Source organism: Biomphalaria glabrata, chromosome 3, assembly GCF_947242115.1.
Source record: "Biomphalaria glabrata chromosome 3, xgBioGlab47.1, whole genome shotgun sequence".
Classification (NCBI taxonomy): Eukaryota; Metazoa; Mollusca; class Gastropoda; family Planorbidae; genus Biomphalaria; species Biomphalaria glabrata.
Genome location: NC_074713.1, coordinates 42,252,026 through 42,273,614, shown reverse-complemented (window position 1 = coordinate 42,273,614; position 21,589 = coordinate 42,252,026). Strand labels below are relative to the sequence as shown.

General features: G+C 37.7%; 1 protein-coding gene across 5 annotated transcripts in view; it reads left to right on the top strand.

The window, feature by feature from the left end:
- LOC106055370 (unconventional myosin heavy chain 6-like) overlaps positions 1–21,589 on the top strand; it is a 67,070-nt gene that overhangs the window by 21,146 nt on the left and 24,335 nt on the right. For all 5 annotated transcript variants that reach the window (XM_056025164.1, XM_056025166.1, XM_056025165.1 and 2 more), the window contains exons 6-12: positions 14,703–14,852; positions 16,555–16,647; positions 17,920–18,045; positions 19,308–19,544; positions 20,398–20,537; positions 21,005–21,122; positions 21,232–21,387. In XM_056025164.1, the coding sequence (XP_055881139.1) occupies positions 14,703–14,852; positions 16,555–16,647; positions 17,920–18,045; positions 19,308–19,544; positions 20,398–20,537; positions 21,005–21,122; positions 21,232–21,387 (1,020 nt within the window). The remainder of the gene's footprint in view (positions 1–14,702; positions 14,853–16,554; positions 16,648–17,919; positions 18,046–19,307; positions 19,545–20,397; positions 20,538–21,004; positions 21,123–21,231; positions 21,388–21,589) is intronic.

Below are 21,589 nucleotides of genomic sequence, written 5' to 3'. Positions count from 1 at the left end.
AGTGTCAACTGAAACTGACAGTCCTCCCTGAAATGTAGGTTTGTGAAGGAAGAAACTCGCGCAGCCAGATCTAAAAGAAACAGACGAAACTTCGATATCTCAACTTGCGACCCAATCCCGCACTGGCCTCGACCATAAATGAATCTTGGAATACAAGCGGGGGGTGAAGAGTTTGCTGTTCATTCAGAGAAAGCCGGGGGTGCAGCATTGGGGTCCTAGGGTGGCTTCTACCCTTAGCCAACGTCTCGCGCATACATCCCCCACTGTTTGAACTGATTGTGATCATAGGCAGAACTTTGTTGTTCAATAATAGACTCTTTCAAATAGAGTAAAGGTTTCATTTTTTTTAAACCCTTCAATATGAATTGAAAAAAACTGCGACTGTTAGGCGTTTTTCTACAAAAGGAGGATATCCGGGAAAATACACACACCTACACATAGATGCACATAGGGAGTTTCTAATGCTGGCCACTTTAGAGACTTTGTAAGATCTAGATCTAGTTTGTGCGCCAAATATTTGACTTTGAATCTCCGTACTGAAAAGGGGGGGGGGGGGGAGAACTATTTTGACACGCCTAACTTGTGTAATGACAAGTTTCGTACGTAGGTTTTGGGGAATGGAGAGCGGGTTACAAAAGATAGTCTATTGTAGAAAGGAAAGGAGGGCGAACCAAAAAACAAAACACACACACACACAAAACACTAAATAAAGTACTAAGAAAAATCAAGAAAATATTTTCAGGAGTTTGTGTCGGGTATTAATTTTTCCGCAAGAGAATGTCCCTCCCCATGTCATGTGGCTATAGCAGAAATACATGTCAGACATTACTCATGAGATCGTTGTAAGCTCTATTACACTCATGACACTCAATTTAATACAGACAAGGGAAATGAATCCTTCAGTAATCACAGATATGGCTAAATATGTAGGGTTTGGTCCCCTTATATAATTGTTCACATTCTTTCTCCTACCCCCATTCTCGGATCAAGTTCAAATGTGAAACAACTATTTATTGCACCTAACAAAACATAAATTAATTAAAAAAAAACAATTAGTCAATTAATTAATGGTAAATAATTATTTTGTTTGATATCGAATAAAGGAAATAACTTCTACATTCTTGAGAGATAGCATTGTAATTGTGCAGTTCTTCACCATAAATAAGCTTTTGTTTTTGAAAACAAAAGGATTTTTTTTTTAATTTTTCTTTTTTGTTGCTGTTGTCTTTGTGTTGACTGTACATTGTAAGTTTGCCTAGATCTGTGTCATAGATTGGGCTTATTACAATCCTCTTGTCTCGTTTCCTTTAGTATCTTAATTGTCTCTTTACCGCTAAGCTGTCAGCTCTTCTCTACTCTAGTCACGAGGTTTGGAACAAAAAAAAAGCGTTCTGTTCTCTTTCATTCCTCTTAAGCTCCCAGAGTATTGCTTCAACTTAGAGATGATTAGTGTAGTTGATACATTTAGGATTGAATATCACATCGTTGGTTCTAATTAAAAAAAAAAAAACCAACTAGAATCCTAGGCAGGACAACAGATTGCGTGTTTTTTGTTCGGCCCAGCAAACAAAGTCGCACGCGCCGGCTTCACGAAGGGGATTAATGTTTATCTTACGGCAGACTCCAGTGATCTCCCCTCGCACACACACACATCTGTAATTTATTACCACCTGTGGAGAACAAAGACTAACACAAAAAACAATTCCGGTTACCGGGTCTGTGTGTGAGTAGTTGTAAGATGCAGAGGTGGAGGCGTGCTAGGGACTCGAACAATAGGGCTAGCTAAGCACAAATTGCTGAGTTTTTAGTGACCGACTCTTACGTTCAACGGTCGGAAGGGCGGAACCAAAACTTTACAACGAGGAGGGACTCTATGGACATATTCGTTTAATAATAATAATAGTATTGTCTTCGATTCCGAATGAGTGCAGTGTTTAGATGGCGACGCAAGCCCAGTTGCCACCTGCACATTTTTCCACATCTGATGCAGACAAAGCAACACTAACGCACCCAAAGTCGCGAATTCTGTGTACGACACATAGTATCACCTTACGTGTTCGACACATAGTATCACCTTACGTGTTCGACACATAGTATCACCTTACGTGTTCGATCACATAGTATCACCTTACGTGTTCGACACATAGTATCACCTTACGTGTTCGATCACATAGTATCACCTTACGTGTTCGACACATAGTATCACCTTACGTGTACGACACATAGTATCACCTTACGTGTTCGATCACATAGTATCACCTTACGTGTTCGATCACATAGTATCACCTTACGTGTTCGACCACATAGTATCACCTTACGTGTTCGACCACATAGTATCACCTTACGTGTTCGACCACATAGTATCACCTTACGTGTTCGATCACATAGTATCACCTTACGTGTTCGACACATAGTATTACCTTACGTGTTCGACACATAGTATCACCTTACGTGTTTGACACATAGTATCACCTTACGTGTTTGACACATAGTATCACCTTACGTGTTCGACACATAGTATCACCTTACGTGTTCGACCACATAGTATCACCTTACGTGTTCGACCACATAGTATCACCTTACGTGTTTGACCACATAGTATCACCTTACGTGTTTGACCACATAGTATCACCTTACGTGTTCGACACATAGTATCACCTTACGTGTTCGACACATAGTATCACCTTACGTGTTCGACACATAGTATCACCTTACGTGTTCGACCACATAGTATCACCTTACGTGTTCGACCACATAGTATCACCTTACGTGTTTGATCACATAGTATCACCTTACGTGATCGACACATAGTATCACCTTACGTGTTCGATCACATAGTATCACCTTACGTGTTCGACACATAGTATCACCTTACGTGTTCGACACATAGTATCACCTTACGTGTTCGACACATAGTATCACCTTACGTGTTCGACCACATAGTATCACCTTACGTGTTCGATCACATAGTATCACCTTACGTGATCGACACATAGTATCACCTTACGTGTTCGACACATAGTATCACCTTACGTGTTCGACACATAGTATCACCTTACGTGTTCGACCACATAGTATCACCTTACGTGTTCGACCACATAGTATCACCTTACGTGTTTGACCACATAGTATCACCTTACGTGTTTGACCACATAGTATCACCTTATGTGTTCGACACATAGTATCACCTTACGTGTTCGACACATAGTATCACCTTACGTGTTCGACACATAGTATCACCTTACGTGTTCGACACATAGTATCACCTTACGTGTTCGACACATAGTATCACCTTATGTGTTCGACCACATAGTATCACCTTACGTGTTCGATCACATAGTATCACCTTACGTGTTCGACACATAGTATCACCTTACGTGTTCGACCACATAGTATCACCTTACGTGTTCGACACATAGTATCACCTTACGTGTTCGACACATAGTATCACCTTACGTGTTCGACACATAGTATCACCTTACGTGTTCGACCACATAGTATCACCTTATGTGTTCGATCACATAGTATCACCTTACGTGATCGACACATAGTATCACCTTACGTGTTCGATCACATAGTATCACCTTACGTGTTCGACACATAGTATCACCTTACGTGTTCGACACATAGTATCACCTTACGTGTTCGACACATAGTATTACCTTACGTGTTCGACACATAGTATCACCTTACGTGATCAATACATAGTATCACCTTACGTGTTCGATCACATAGTATCACCTTACGTGTTCGATCACATAGTATCACCTTAAGTGTTCGACACATAGTATCACCTTACGTGATCGACACATAGTATCACCTTACGTGTTCGATCACATAGTATCACCTTACGTGTTCGATCACATAGTATCACCTTACGTGTTCGACACATAGTATCACCTTACGTGATCGACACATAGTATCACCTTACGTGTTCGATCACATAGTATCACCTTACGTGTTCGATCACATAGTATCACCTTAAGTGTTCGACACATAGTATCACCTTACGTGTTCGACACATAGTATCACCTTACGTGTTCGACACATAGTATCACCTTACGTGTTCGACACATAGTATCACCTTACGTGTTCGACACATAGTATCACCTTACGTGTTCGACCACATAGTATCACCTTACGTGTTCGACACATAGTATCACCTTACGTGTTCGACCACATAGTATCACCTTACGTGTTCGACACATAGTATCACCTTACGTGTTCGACACATAGTATCACCTTACGTGTTCGACCACATAGTATCACCTTACGTGTTCGACCACATAGTATCACCTTACGTGTTCGACCACATAGTATCACCTTACGTGTACGACCACATAGTATCACCTTACGTGTTCGACCACATAGTATCACCTTATGTGTACGACACATAGTATCACCTTAGGTGTTCGACACATAGTATCACCTTACGTGTACGACACATAGTATCACCTTACGTGTTCGACCACATAGTATCACGTGTTATCTTCTAAGGAGTGGAGGTTGGTTGAGAAAGAACTTAGAAAATGATCCAGTCCCTAATAGTAACCTAATTTACATTTACTAATGGTTGTACTCATCAACATGCGGACAGAAGTATTTTTTAAGCGTATATAATGAAGTAATTATTGATACAGATAGTTTAATGTTCACAAAAGTATGTCCGCTACATCTTTTCAGATAGAATTTTAACTGTAGGGGACATTGTTTGTCTAGGAAACACATTTTAAAAAATATGGAAAGCGGCTAGATTGAAATCTAACGAGTTTCGACTGTAGATGTAAGTTTGAGTTTATTTCAATATTTGCTGGGGGGGGGGGGGACAGGAACAATATTAAAGTGACTTGCTGCATCATTCTGACTTCATTATCACAGAGGTCATTCTCACTCTGAGAAGTCAGTCATTCCAAAGTGCTCTTGTTTGCTGCTGAACACAGGTGGATTTACTGCTGAACATAGGTGCATTTACTGCTGAACTGTATGAATTTGAACAAGTTGTCATATTCTTGCAAAGCTTGGCTTGTACATTCTTCTGTATTGCTTCATACACTTCCTAGGTTTGAAATAGATTTGATGGCCTGTTTGAGTGTCTCTGTCTGGACTTGCTCAGCAGTATTGAACGCATCAAGGCATTGCATAATTCATACACTGCCCACCCCACCACTTTGTTTTTTATTTAATAAAATCTGAGAATGTCAACTATTGATTTGTAATTGTCTTTGAGCTGAATGAAACGTGTACATGGCTTTGATCTGGAATTCAATGGTAGACTAGTACACAAGAAACATGTACAAGGCTTTCATCTGGGACTCAATGGTAGACTAGTACACAAGAAACATGTACATGGCTTTGATCTGGGACTCAATGGTAGACTAGTACACAAGAAACATGTACAAGGCTTTGATCTGGGACTCAATGGTAGACTAGTACACAAGAAACATGTACAAGACTTTGATCTGGGACTCAGTGATAGACTATTACACAAGAAACATGTACAAGGCTTTCATCTGGGACTCAATGGTAGACTAGTACACAAGAAACATGTACAAGGCTTTGATCTGGGACTCACTGGTAGACTAGTACACAAGAAACATGTACAAGGCTTTGATCTGTGACTCAGTGGTAGACTAGTACACAAGAAACATGTACAAGACTTTGATCTGGGACTCAATGGTAGACTAGTACACAAGAAACATGTACAAGACTTTGATCTGGGACTCAGTGGTAGACTAGTACACAAGAAACATGTACAAGACTTTGATCTGTGACTCAGTGGTAGACTAGTACACAAGAAACATGTACAAGGCTTTGATCTGTGACTCAGTGGTAGACTAGTACACAAGAAACATGTACAAGGCTTTGATCTGTGACTCAATGGTAGACTAGTACACAAGAAACATGTACAAGACTTTGATCTGTGACTCAGTGGTAGACTAGTACACAAGAAACATGTACAAGACTTTGATCTGTGACTCAATGGTAGACTAGTACACAAGAAACATGTACAAGACTTTGATCTGTGACTCAGTGGTAGACTAGTACACAAGAAACATGTACAAGGCTTTGATCTGTGACTCAATGGTAGACTAGTACACAAGAAACATGTACAAGGCTTTGATCTGTGACTCAGTGGTAGACTAGTACACAAGAAACATGTACAAGGCTTTGATCTGTGACTCAATCATAGACTAGTACACAAGAAACATGTACAAGACTTTGATCTGTGACTCAGTGGTAGACTAGTACACAAGAAACATGTACAAGACTTTGATCTGTGACTCAATGGTAGACTAGTACACAAGAAACATGTACAAGACTTTGATCTGTGACTCAGTGGTAGACTAGTACACAAGAAACATGTACAAGGCTTTGATCTGTGACTCAATGGTAGACTAGTACACAAGAAACATGTACAAGACTTTGATCTGGGACTCAGTGGTAGACTAGTACACAAGAAACATGTACAAGACTTTGATCTGGGACTCAGTGGTAGACTAGTACACAAGAAACATGTACATGGCTTTGATCTGGGACTCAGTGATAGACTAGTACACAAGAAACATGTACAAGACTTTGATCTGGGACTCAATGGTAGACTAGTACACAAGAAACATGTACAAGGCTTTCATCTGGGACTCAGTGGTAGACTAGTACACAAGAAACATGTACAAGACTTTGATCTGTGACTCAGTGGTAGACTAGTACACAAGAAACATGTACAAGACTTTGATCTGGGACTCAGTGGTAGACTAGTACACAAGAAACATGTACAAGACTTTGATCTGGGACTCAGTGGTAGACTAGTACACAAGAAACATGTACAAGACTTTGATCTGTGACTCAGTGGTAGACTAGTACACAAGAAACATGTACAAGGCTTTGATCTGTGACTCAATGGTAGACTAGTACACAAGAAACATGTACAAGACTTTTATCTGGGACTCAGTGGTAGACTAGTACACAAGAAACATGTACAAGACTTTGATCTGGGACTCAGTGGTAGACTAGTACACAAGAAACATGTACAAGGCTTTCATCTGGGACTCAATGGTAGACTAGTACACAAGAAACATGTACAAGACTTTGATCTGTGACTCAGTGGTAGACTAGTACACAAGAAACATGTACAAGACTTTGATCTGGGACTCAATGGTAGACTAGTACACAAGAAACATGTACAAGACTTTGATCTGGGACTCAGTGGTAGACTAGTACACAAGAAACATGTACAAGACTTTGATCTGTGACTCAGTGGTAGACTAGTACACAAGAAACATGTACAAGGCTTTGATCTGTGACTCAGTGGTAGACTAGTACACAAGAAACATGTACAAGGCTTTGATCTGTGACTCAATGGTAGACTAGTACACAAGAAACATGTACAAGACTTTGATCTGTGACTCAGTGGTAGACTAGTACACAAGAAACATGTACAAGACTTTGATCTGTGACTCAATGGTAGACTAGTACACAAGAAACATGTACAAGACTTTGATCTGTGACTCAGTGGTAGACTAGTACACAAGAAACATGTACAAGGCTTTGATCTGTGACTCAATGGTAGACTAGTACACAAGAAACATGTACAAGACTTTGATCTGGGACTCAGTGGTAGACTAGTACACAAGAAACATGTACAAGACTTTGATCTGGGACTCAGTGGTAGACTAGTACACAAGAAACATGTACATGGCTTTGATCTGGGACTCAGTGATAGACTAGTACACAAGAAACATGTACAAGACTTTGATCTGGGACTCAATGGTAGACTAGTACACAAGAAACATGTACAAGGCTTTCATCTGGGACTCAGTGGTAGACTAGTACACAAGAAACATGTACAAGACTTTGATCTGGGACTCAGTGGTAGACTAGTACACAAGAAACATGTACAAGACTTTGATCTGGGACTCAGTGGTAGACTAGTACACAAGAAACATGTACAAGACTTTGATCTGGGACTCAGTGGTAGACTAGTACACAAGAAACATGTACAAGACTTTGATCTGGGACTCAGTGGTAGACTAGTACACAAGAAACATGTACAAGACTTTGATCTGTGACTCAGTGGTAGACTAGTACACAAGAAACATGTACAAGGCTTTGATCTGTGACTCAATGGTAGACTAGTACACAAGAAACATGTACAAGACTTTGATCTGGGACTCAGTGGTAGACTAGTACACAAGAAACATGTACAAGACTTTGATCTGGGACTCAGTGGTAGACTAGTACACAAGAAACATGTACAAGGCTATCATCTGGGACTCAGTGGTAGACTAGTACACAAGAAACATGTACATGGCTTTGATCTGGGACTCAGTGATAGACTAGTACACAAGAAACATGTACAAGACTTTGATCTGTGACTCAGTGGTAGACTAGTACACAAAAAACATGTACAAGGCTTTGATCTGTGACTCAATGGTAGACTAGTACACAAGAAACATGTACAAGACTTTGATCTGGGACTCAGTGGTAGACTAGTACACAAGAAACATGTACAAGACTTTGATCTGGGACTCAGTGGTAGACTAGTACACAAGAAACATGTACAAGGCTTTCATCTGGGACTCAGTGGTAGACTAGTACACAAGAAACATGTACATGGCTTTGATCTGGGACTCAGTGATAGACTAGTACACAAGAAACATGTACAAGACTTTGATCTGGGACTCAATGGTAGACTAGTACACAAGAAACATGTACAAGGCTTTCATCTGGGACTCAGTGGTAGACTAGTACACAAGAAACATGTATAAGGCTTTCATCTGGGACTCAGTGGTAGACTAGTACACAAGAAACATGTACATGGCTTTGATCTGGGACTCAGTGATAGACTAGTACACAAGAAACATGTACAAGACTTTGATCTGGGACTCAATGGTAGACTAGTACACAAGAAACATGTACAAGGCTTTCATCTGGGACTCAGTGGTAGACTAGTACACAAGAAACATGTACAAGACTTTGATCTGGGACTCAGTGGTAGACTAGTACACAAGAAACATGTACAAGACTTTGATCTGGGACTCAGTGGTAGACTAGTACACAAGAAACATGTACAAGACTTTGATCTGGGACTCAGTGGTAGACTAGTACACAAGAAACATGTACAAGACTTTGATCTGGGACTCAGTGGTAGACTAGTACACAAGAAACATGTACAAGACTTTGATCTGTGACTCAGTGGTAGACTAGTACACAAGAAACATGTACAAGGCTTTGATCTGTGACTCAATGGTAGACTAGTACACAAGAAACATGTACAAGACTTTGATCTGGGACTCAGTGGTAGACTAGTACACAAGAAACATGTACAAGACTTTGATCTGGGACTCAGTGGTAGACTAGTACACAAGAAACATGTACAAGGCTATCATCTGGGACTCAGTGGTAGACTAGTACACAAGAAACATGTACATGGCTTTGATCTGGGACTCAGTGATAGACTAGTACACAAGAAACATGTACAAGACTTTGATCTGTGACTCAGTGGTAGACTAGTACACAAGAAACATGTACAAGGCTTTGATCTGTGACTCAATGGTAGACTAGTACACAAGAAACATGTACAAGACTTTGATCTGGGACTCAGTGGTAGACTAGTACACAAGAAACATGTACAAGACTTTGATCTGGGACTCAGTGGTAGACTAGTACACAAGAAACATGTACAAGGCTTTCATGTGGGACTCAGTGGTAGACTAGTACACAAGAAACATGTACATGGCTTTGATCTGGGACTCAGTGATAGACTAGTACACAAGAAACATGTACAAGACTTTGATCTGGGACTCAATGGTAGACTAGTACACAAGAAACATGTACAAGGCTTTCATCTGGGACTCAGTGGTAGACTAGTACACAAGAAACATGTACAAGACTTTGATCTGTGACTCAGTGGTAGACTAGTACACAAGAAACATGTACAAGACTTTGATCTGTGACTCAATGGTAGACTAGTACACAAGAAACATGTACAAGACTTTGATCTGTGACTCAGTGGTAGACTAGTACACAAGAAACATGTACAAGGCTTTGATCTGTGACTCAATGGTAGACTAGTACACAAGAAACATGTACAAGACTTTGATCTGGGACTCAGTGGTAGACTAGTACACAAGAAACATGTACAAGACTTTGATCTGGGACTCAGTGGTAGACTAGTACACAAGAAACATGTACAAGACTTTGATCTGGGACTCAGTGGTAGACTAGTACACAAGAAACATGTACAAGACTTTGATCTGGGACTCAGTGGTAGACTAGTACACAAGAAACATGTACAAGACTTTGATCTGGGACTCAGTGGTAGACTAGTACACAAGAAACATGTACAAGACTTTGATCTGGGACTCAGTGGTAGACTAGTACACAAGAAACATGTACAAGACTTTGATCTGGGACTCAGTGGTAGACTAGTACACAAGAAACATGTACAAGACTTTGATCTGGGACTCAATGGTAGACTAGTACACAAGAAACATGTACAAGACTTTGATCTGGGACTCAGTGGTAGACTAGTACACAAGAAACATGTACAAGACTTTGATCTGTGACTCAGTGGTAGACTAGTACACAAGAAACATGTACAAGGCTTTGATCTGTGACTCAGTGGTAGACTAGTACACAAGAAACATGTACAAGGCTTTGATCTGTGACTCAATGGTAGACTAGTACACAAGAAACATGTTCAAGACTTTGATCTGTGACTCAGTGGTAGACTAGTACACAAGAAACATGTACAAGACTTTGATCTGTGACTCAATGGTAGACTAGTACACAAGAAACATGTACAAGACTTTGATCTGTGACTCAGTGGTAGACTAGTACACAAGAAACATGTACAAGGCTTTGATCTGTGACTCAATGGTAGACTAGTACACAAGAAACATGTACAAGACTTTGATCTGGGACTCAGTGGTAGACTAGTACACAAGAAACATGTACAAGACTTTGATCTGGGACTCAGTGGTAGACTAGTACACAAGAAACATGTACAAGGCTTTCATCTGGGACTCAGTGGTAGACTAGTACACAAGAAACATGTACATGGCTTTGATCTGGGACTCAGTGATAGACTAGTACACAAGAAACATGTACAAGACTTTGATCTGGGACTCAATGGTAGACTAGTACACAAGAAACATGTACAAGGCTTTCATCTGGGACTCAGTGGTAGACTAGTACACAAGAAACATGTACAAGACTTTGATCTGGGACTCAGTGGTAGACTAGTACACAAGAAACATGTACAAGACTTTGATCTGGGACTCAGTGGTAGACTAGTACACAAGAAACATGTACAAGACTTTGATCTGGGACTCAGTGGTAGACTAGTACACAAGAAACATGTACAAGACTTTGATCTGGGACTCAGTGGTAGACTAGTACACAAGAAACATGTACAAGACTTTGATCTGGGACTCAGTGGTAGACTAGTACACAAGAAACATGTACAAGACTTTGATCTGGGACTCAGTGGTAGACTAGTACACAAGAAACATGTACAAGACTTTGATCTGGGACTCAGTGGTAGACTAGTACACAAGAAACATGTACAAGACTTTGATCTGGGACTCAGTGGTAGACTAGTACACAAGAAACATGTACAAGACTTTGATCTGGGACTCAGTGGTAGACTAGTACACAAGAAACATGTACAAGACTTTGATCTGGGACTCAGTGGTAGACTAGTACACAAGAAACATGTACAAGACTTTGATCTGTGACTCAGTGGTAGACTAGTACACAAGAAACATGTACAAGGCTTTGATCTGTGACTCAATGGTAGACTAGTACACAAGAAACTTGTACAAGGCTTTGATCTGGGACTCTGTGGTAGACTAGTACACAAGAAACATGTACAAGACTTTGATCTGTGACTCAATGGTAGACTAGTACACAAGAAACATGTACAAGGCTTTGATCTGGGACTCAGTGGTAGACTAGTTTCTATTGGTGTAAGATGTTTGTGTGTGACACAGAGAGTATGTTTCTCTTTTCGACACCTTCTGTACACTCGTATATCTGCTCTAGCCAATGGGTTTCATTCAAAGAAGGATCAAATAAAGACAAAGAGTGATAGTCTATTTAGGGGCAACAAAAGTGTTCTAAACCTAGACCTCAGGCTCAATGAACATACCTGGTGTCCACAATCTGCTGGTCACTAGTAGTAACCGCTGAGGTGTTGCTTTTGATGCAGTACTAGTTTATCTTTCAATTAACTGCCACTCATTTGTTGGTGTGTATCAGTATAACTAAAATCTACTTATCTACTACATTACTATGTGTGAGCGTGTCACTAAGTTACCTAGCATGTGTATGTGAGTGTAACTTGATAGCCAGTAAGACACACTAATTTCTTACATAAGTAATGGCCGCACTTAGTGCCAAACTTGACACTATCTAGAACTTCAAAGGAAACTTCCCTATTTTTACAAAGCTTTTTACTCTGACTGTCTGCCTGTATGGTAAAAAAAAAATTGTACATGTTATTTCTCCCACATCCTATCTCGGATTAAGCTAAAAATTCGCACAATTATTTCTTTTACCCGATACCATAAGACTCAGTAAAAAAATAAATAAACACCAATTAGTTAATTAACTACTGGTAATTAATTATTTTGTTTGGTATCTTGAACAAGGAAAAGAAATCGTACTTGACAGATGTGGTGGTATAAGTTGAATTAGTCTGAATCCTGAGTGAACATTTTTATGCATTTAAAAAACGATCATGTCAACATTCAGCAAGACACACCTCCTTCTTCCCTCCCCGTTTCACAACTGGTCCAGACAAATGATAGGATCACAGCGCCTTGAGAAAGCTAAACAAAAACTATAGGTTAAAAATATTTCTATCGCACAGATGTCTAGGTCAGTCCTACATCCAATTAAATGACTGATCCAAACGTACACTAAATATAAGCTTTTTTTTTTTTAAAGTATTATTTGTTGTTGTTTTGAATGAAGTTGTAAAAGACGAATTGTATTTCCTCTCTCTATGTAATATGTAGTCGTCATTCATCTAGTCTCAGTGTAATATGTAGTCGTCATTCATCTAGTCTCTGTGTGATATGTAGTCGTCATTCATCTAGTCTCAGTGTAATATGTAGTCGTCATTCATCTAGTCTCTGTGTAATATGTAGTCGTCATTCATCTAGTCTCTATGTGATATGTAGTCGTCATTCATCTAGTCTCTATGTAATATGTAGTCGTCACTCATCTAGTCTCTATGTAATATGTAGTCGTCATTCATCTAGTCTCTGTGTAATATGTAGTCGTCATTCATCTAGTCTCTGTGTGATATGTAGTCGTCATTCATCTAGTCTCTGTGTAATATGTAGTCGTCATTCATCTAGTCTCTGTGTAATATGTAGTCGTCATTCATCTAGTCTCTATGTGATATGTAGTCGTCATTCATCTAGTCTCTATGTAATATGTAGTCGTCACTCATCTAGTCTCTATGTAATATGTAGTCGTCATTCATCTAGTCTCTGTGTAATATGTAGTCGTCATTCATCTAGTCTCTGTGTGATATGTAGTCGTCATTCATCTAGTCTCTGTGTAATATGTAGTCGTCATTCATCTAGTCTCTGTGTAATATGTAGTCGTCATTCATCTAGTCTCTGTGTAATATGTAGTCGTCATTCATCTAGTCTCAGTGTAATATGTAGTCGTCATTCATCTAGTCTCTGTGTAATATGTAGTCGTCATTCATCTAGTCTCTGTGTAATATGTAGTCGTCATTCATCTAGTCTCTGTGTAATATGTAGTCGTCATTCATCTAGTCTCTGTGTGATATGTAGTCGTCATTCATCTAGTCTCAGTGTAATATGTAGTCGTCATTCATCTAGTCTCTGTGTAATATGTAGTCGTCATTCATCTAGTCTCAGTGTAATATGTAGTCATTCATCTAGTCTCAGTGTAATATGTAGTCGTCATTCATCTAGTCTCAGTGTAATATGTAGTCGTCATTCATCTAGTCTCTATGTAATATGTAGTCGTCATTCATCTAGTCTCTGTGTAATATGTAGTCGTCATTCATCTAGTCTCTGTGTGATATGTAGTCGTCATTCATCTAGTCTCTGTGTAATATGTAGTCGTCATTCATCTAGTCTCTGTGTAATATGTAGTCGTCATTCATCTAGTCTCTGTGTAATATGTAGTCGTCATTCATCTAGTCTCAGTGTAATATGTAGTCATTCATCTAGTCTCAGTGTAATATGTAGTCGTCATTCATCTAGTCTCTATGTGATATGTAGTCGTCATTCATCTAGTCTCTATGTAATATGTAGTCGTCACTCATCTAGTCTCTATGTAATATGTAGTCGTCATTCATCTAGTCTCTGTGTAATATGTAGTCGTCATTCATCTAGTCTCAGTGTAATATGTAGTCGTCATTCATCTAGTCTCAGTGTAATATGTAGTCGTCATTCATCTAGTCTCTGTGTAATATGTAGTCGTCATTCATCTAGTCTCTGTGTAATATGTAGTCGTCATTCATCTAGTCTCTGTGTAATATGTAGTCGTCATTCATCTAGTCTCAGTGTGATAGTTTGTCATTGGTCTGATATTTACAAGAAAGTTACTTAATGTCATGTCATTGCCATTCAATGTTTGTCTCATAACTTGGAGCTGCAGGACCACATCATGCCTGTGTGTCAGTTAAACTGTTGTTATGTCTTCTTTCTCAGGCCATAGAGAACCGTCATGCCATGGCTAAGGCCTTGTACTCGAGGACCTTCGCCTGGCTAGTAGACGCCATCAACAAGTGTACCAACCCAGGCGCGCACGAGAAATATTTTATCGGCATTTTGGATATATTTGGATTCGAAAATTTCCAGGTACAATTTTGTTCATCTAGACTATATCATTGGCAGGCATTGGCAGCTTTCATTCCGGGCGGTGTGTGTGGGGATGGGGGAGAGGGTGGATGGGGACAAGGAAAATCAATCAAATTACAGCATAATAAAAGGGGGAAGAATCTGTTTCAGAGAGAAGGGACATGAGGCGAGGTTATCTCCCTCGTCCTGCTGGTCTATTTTTGCTGATTTATCTGAGCAGCTCTGGGCTGTGCTGGTACAACCTTTGGTAGATTAGGGAGAAAAAAAAAGGGCAACGGGGCTGTGGTTAATAATAGACTTTTGGTAAACAGTTATCAATACTCATTGGCGCGAAACCTTTGAATCGAGTAGTTAGTTTAAATAGTGTACAGATAGGCCTAACAGTTACACAGTATCGCTCTGGTATTGAATTTGTTTAAAAAATCATAAAGCCTAGTATAGTGAAAGAAGCTCAATTTATTTTTCTTTTGAAAGATGTACTTTATTTGAATGTTGTTTCTCAAAGAAAGTTGCTCTTAACAAGCTTATCACACATGAAAGCTTAATATGTCTCCCCTGCCACATGAAAAAAAAAGGGTTTGATATTTAAATTTTCATATTTGATAAGCTTGTTTTTTCTTGTAATAAACGTGTACACGTATCTCGGTTTAATAACCCATCTGAATGATTTGTTTCGTGATTCCAAGCATAAAGTTTCTCTCACGAATGTGTATCAGATCTATTAATATTCCATCTCAGCTCTACTTCCTACTGTCGTCACGATCTCCTCCTTCCTCCTTGGTTTTTTTTTTGTCCCCCTCTTGTACCGGTGCTGGCGTCTATGAAAGACGTCTGCCTGAAGAGCTCACGTCTGCCGGTGTTGGTAAAGTTTCGGTTGTAAATGAAACTGTGATAACAAGGATTAAATGAGAGCTTACATTCCTGGCTACTGCTGTAACCTAGTTTCCTTGCATTCCTGTCTTCCAACCATGACCTTTGACCGGAAATAAACTATTGTAGTAAGACACGAATACACACACACACACGCATGCAAAGTTCGTAAGTTTCCTCGGAAACTAGGTCACGATTTCTTGCATCTCATTATTATCTGAGAAGGAAGAAAAACGAATCTTATTGACAGTAGATCTATATATGCAACAAGTTGATTAAACTTTTTCTTTTTTATTATTACTCACCCAATGCCAGGAAGATCTTCTTAAAGGAAGGAAATAAACAACAAATTCCATTTTTTTTATTTTTGATGGTTGATTTTTTTTTTAAACATTTATGTACATGTTGAATGACAAGGAAACTAAATAATAAAATATTCATACCCATCAGTTTGGTGTTTTAAAAATGGCAAATAAACTCACGAAAACAGATGACAAAGACTCACAAAAACACATTTTTAAGATACAATAGATTTGTTTAATGTCATATCATTAAAAAAAAATGTGACATTGATTTTAGGAATGGAAATGTGTTCAGAATACAGTATAGATCTATATCTTTTCATATTTTTGGAGGGGTTCTTGGAACATAATTGTTTCCAGATGGTTGTCCAGAAGTCTTGAAAATGTTTTTTTTTTAAGTGAATTAAAGTCTCCCATTTCCTACCTGATAAATTATTCCTCACACAAATGTTAGCAAGTAATCAAACAGAATGAAACAAAATGTGAAGTCTGACATTTACAACCATGTTATGTTTACTTTGTACTTTCAGAAAAACAGTTTTGAACAGCTTTGTATAAACTTTACCAATGAAAAACTTCACAGATTCTTCAATCATTATGTGTTTGCCCTGGAACAAGAAACTGTAACTATCTGCTACTTTAGTTTCAAATCTTTAATTTACCTGTATGTGTTTGTGTGTGTCTATGTATGATTTAAAATGTGAGTGTCACAACACTGGCCATTATATCTTTCTAGAATACATGCTATAAATACACACTGCATTGGAGGGGCTACTCTATAAAAACTGGTTATATTTAGAAATATAAGGTGTGCCTATTGATAGAAAATAAAAAGTGTTTAAACATTTTTGAAGATAAATTACTGTTTTAGTTCTTTATGAATACAGACCATAGCCAAACAATTTTTATCAGGGTTTTTTTTCTAAATAGATATTTGATTGCAGAACTCAGGTGTTCTGGCTTGTAGGAAATTGTAAGGGATTGGTTTAGGACTTGATTTCTGTGTTACAGCTTTAATAAAAACTTTGATAAGCATTAAATCTGGCAATTATTTAAACATTCTTAGGATATAAAATGCATTGATTAATATGAAACAAATATCATATTGGTAACATACAATATTGAATAGCAATATCTTTTCTGTCTCAACTGCTTGTTTATATGATTTGTAGTTTTGTGTGATATACTGTTTACTCTATATGGTATGCTGTAGTTACTTCTTTAAACCTTGTAAGTTAATGTCTATGTACTGTAGATATTCTGTAAGCTGTATAATAGTTCATGAAATTTCTTATATGTTTGTAGTGAAGTTGACTGATTGTTTTGTAAGATGTACTGTAGTTGATGAAATCTCACTATGTTTGTAGTGTACTTTGTAGTTCTGTAAGATGTACTGTAGTTGATGAAATCTCACTATGTTTGTAGTGTACTTTGTAGTTCTGTAAGATGTACTGTAGTTGATGAAATCTCACTATGTTTGTAGTGTACTTTGTAGTTCTGTAAGATGTACTGTAGTTGATGAAATCTCACTATGTTTGTAGTGTACTTTGTAGTTCTGTAAGATGTACTGTAGTTGATGAAATCTCACTATGTTTGTAGTGTACTTTGTAGTTCTGTAAGATGTACTGTAGTTGATGAAATCTCTCTATGTTTGTAGTGTACTTTGTAGTTCTGTAAGATGTACTGTAGTTGATGAAATCTCTCTATGTTTGTAGTGTACTTTGTAGTTCTGTAAGATGTACTGTAGTTGATGAAATCTCACTATGTTTGTAGTGTACTTTGTAGTTCTATAAGATGTACTGTAGTTCATGAAATCTCTCTATGTTTGTAGTGAAGATGACTTCTTGTTCTGTATGGTGTACTGTAGTTCATAAAACCTCTTTATGTTTGTACAGTACAGGGAGGAAGAGATTGAGTTTTCACACATCACATTCACAGACAACACTAGATGTGTGGAGCTGATAGAGAAACCACCCAAATGTGTGCTGAAAATGCTGGATGAGGAATGTAGATTTCCACAGGTAAATATGCCGCTGTGGCTGTCATGTCCAGGAATGTATCACAGGTGTTTTTTATCTCACATTTTTGTGCTGTCTGGATGAATGAAGTAACCTGGGCTTTGATTGAAATAATAGTGTTACACAAACAAATGATGTCTGTGTTTGTTTAGTCAGCAAGTCTAGGTCATATACTTAGATGTCAGTTTTTAAAGTAGACTGTGTTCTAAATTTAGATTCCCAAAGATTGAATCCAGTAGGCTTTTTTTTTTCTTGCATTTACGAATACATAAATAATCATATAAATAAATGTATAAAAAAAAGTTGTTGTTTTTTAAAGCACAAAAGTATTTCTATAATCACCAAATATGTTTTGAAAAAAAAATGTTTAAACTCAATAGCACTCTTCTTATCAATCCAACCTCAGGTCTGTGTATTTATGGCCGTTAGAATAAAAGAGACATTGTTCTTCTGTATCCTCCAGCATTTGAACAAAAGTTTCACTAATGTCGGTTTAGGTGTTTTTCCCTTGAAGATATTTGGAGATTGTTGATCTATTATTAAGAACATGATAGCTGAGTAATGAAGCACTTTGTTGCATAACTGAAGATATTGGGTTTGAAAACTGATGGATGCTATTTTATTTAATTTGGGATTTTATGACATTTTTGGATAATGGCCACCTGGGATCTGTTAGGGGAAAGTTAAAGGCCCTGGTCATCATGCTGGTCATTTGACAGTGTGTAAGAAACAGATAAACTTTTCATCTCCCTTGTCATGAAGCTTCATCTGGAATGAGTTTCCTTTAAGAAATATGTTTGCACTAAATTTTGTCTACATTTGAAATTGTCATTTAATTGAAATTCCTGGTATATTCCTTTAATCTGTCATTTCAATGAACTCTTGTATTTCAGTGCCTTAACTTATCCTCCCTCACTATTTGTCTCTTAGGGCAGCATGCTGTATCCACAGACTTCTGCAACTTTTTCCCAGCTAGTGCCTATGTATTTCAGCTCTTTCAAGAAGGTGAACTGACACGTTTGACATGGGCAGCCCTCTTTTTGCTTTCCTCTTTTTTGCATCCATGTTATTGCTGTCTTTGGTCAACGTGTTTCATTTTGTCATGGCCATTGCTGGTCAAAAATGCTGCAGAGAAATGAGGGTTGGGCATGAAGCTTCTAAACCAACACTGTAAAAATCTCAATCGCTGCAAAAACGGCAAACATGGAACATAGAGTGTCTTTAAGAAAGCCACCAGATGAACATCTTTATGTCTTTTATTTCAGGGTACTGACAAGTCTTACATAATCAAACAGCATCAGGAGCTGGAGGACCATGAGTCTTACATCAAGGGAGATCGCAGGAACTGGGAGACAGAGTTTGGCATTCAGCACTATGCAGGTGTTGTGGTCTATAATGTCCAGGGATTTTTGGACAAAAACAAGGATACACAGCAGGACCAACTGTTTGACCTCATGCATGGATCTAAAAATACCTTTGTGGAAGATCTGACCAGATTTCAGGTAGTATTATTTTATTTGTCTTTAATCCATTCAATATATGCAGAACATAATTAATTGCATTAACACATTGGATCTATTTTCTTTATTCTTTTTTTTATGTATTTGAATCTTGAATTAAACTGTGCATTTGATTATTGTATTTTTTTTTTATTTTTTTTTTTTAAATTGTTAGATCTCTATGGATCTCTCTAAACCTTTTCATTTTGTTGTATTTTTAAAGTGAAATTGAATATAAAACATTCTTTAGTTATGCTCTTCACTCTATTTAACTTATTCTACAGAAGCTTACATAAACAAAACATTTCTTGGTTCTTGTAGAAATGTAGCTCCTCTTGAGCACTTTGACCAATCCCTATGTAATGAATGGATTTAGTTAGAAACATTGCATTGCACTCTAAAAGCCTGTGTAGACCTCATGGCTATGTGGCTAAATCTGTAACACACTTGGCACTGGACTTCATATCTGCTTTTGAAGTGCTTTTAAAAATAACCAAAGCTTCTGGAGAAATGCTGTTTAGAGATTCAAAAACAATATTTTAAAAAATATTTTCTGTTGATTTAATTTACCAATTAAGATTGTCCTAAGTTGACAGCATATAGATTTATTTACATTTGATAGTGCTTATCTAATTTTTTTATATAGTAATTTTGGTATTGTTCTAAGTGTTTAACCTAACAATGTATAGTCCAATTTAATTTGGTCTGGGGGGGGGGGGGAGACAGCAAAGAGACAGAAGATATGAAATTTCTGTGATAATAAAAAGCACTGATTGAATTTGCTTGCTTGTATTTACTAAAATTGAATTGTTTGAATCATGAAATATGATTGAAAATAATTTCCCTCTCTGTGTAGGATCTCCTTGGTGTTAGACTAGAAATCTTGCAAGGGAGACAAACAATATCTCGTACTGCCAGAAGTAAGCCAACAGTTGGGGATACATTCAAACACCAGCTGAATGCTTTAGTAGATGTGCTGGATCTAACCAATCCTTGGTAACACTTTTGGGATTTTTTTTTTTCTAGATTTTAATTCTACTACATTTTTAACTTTTTTTTTTTTTTTAGCTATAACTTTATTTGGAAGTAAATAATATTGATGCAACTGTTGAAATGTCCAACTACATTGTTTTTTAATGGTGGCTATGTATTTATCTAATCTTTATCTTTGAAAAGGTACTGGAGCCTTGAGAACTTCTGTAAAACTCTATCAAAATGTTTCTCTACACTGCCTTAAAACTTTGACAAATGACGCTCTCTTTTAGTATAAATTGGGCCAAAACAAAATATCTTGTTATTTCATTCCTTCACTGGAAAGTTGATTCCCAGTGTCCCAGGTCAAATTGAAAGATCTTGGAGGAAGCTAGGAAATTTTGCTCCAGTCATAAGTAAACTTTTAATAATGTGGTCTTACAATTCTGTATATATTTACATTTTTACATATATATATATATCTGTGTCAGGTATGTACGATGTTTGAAACCTAATTCTGGTAAGCGTCCCAATGATTATCAAGAGAAGGAAGTTCTTCAACAGCTGCGCTACTCAGGAATGCTGGACATCATACGTATCAAACGAGAGGTCAGTTTCTCACTTTTAAAAAAAAGAATGAAGTATTTTCAAAATGTTGCTTTTTTTCTTTATTTTTTTAAATTTTCAAATAAAAAGATAAATTTGTTTCTGTGTCCAGGGCTACCCTGTGCATGTTCCTGTGGACAATTTTCTCAGCAAGTATGGAATACTTCTTGACACAAAACTGCTCCATGAGAGCTCAGGTCATTCAGTGAAAACCATTCTTACTTCCCTTAAGTTACCCAAAACAGACTGGCAGGTTGGCAAAACCAAAGTAAGTGGAATTTGTTAGTAAACTATTATGTTAGGTTTCTATAGTATTGTTTAAATTTTTTTTTTATCATTATTTCTCATTTTCGGTTTAATTTTGTTAAATAATTTATAAGTATAAATATTATGGAGAGTGAGCATTAAGGAAGGGTCCCTGATTGAAGATGCCATACACAGCAGTAGTAGAAAGAAGGGTGAAAGTGCAA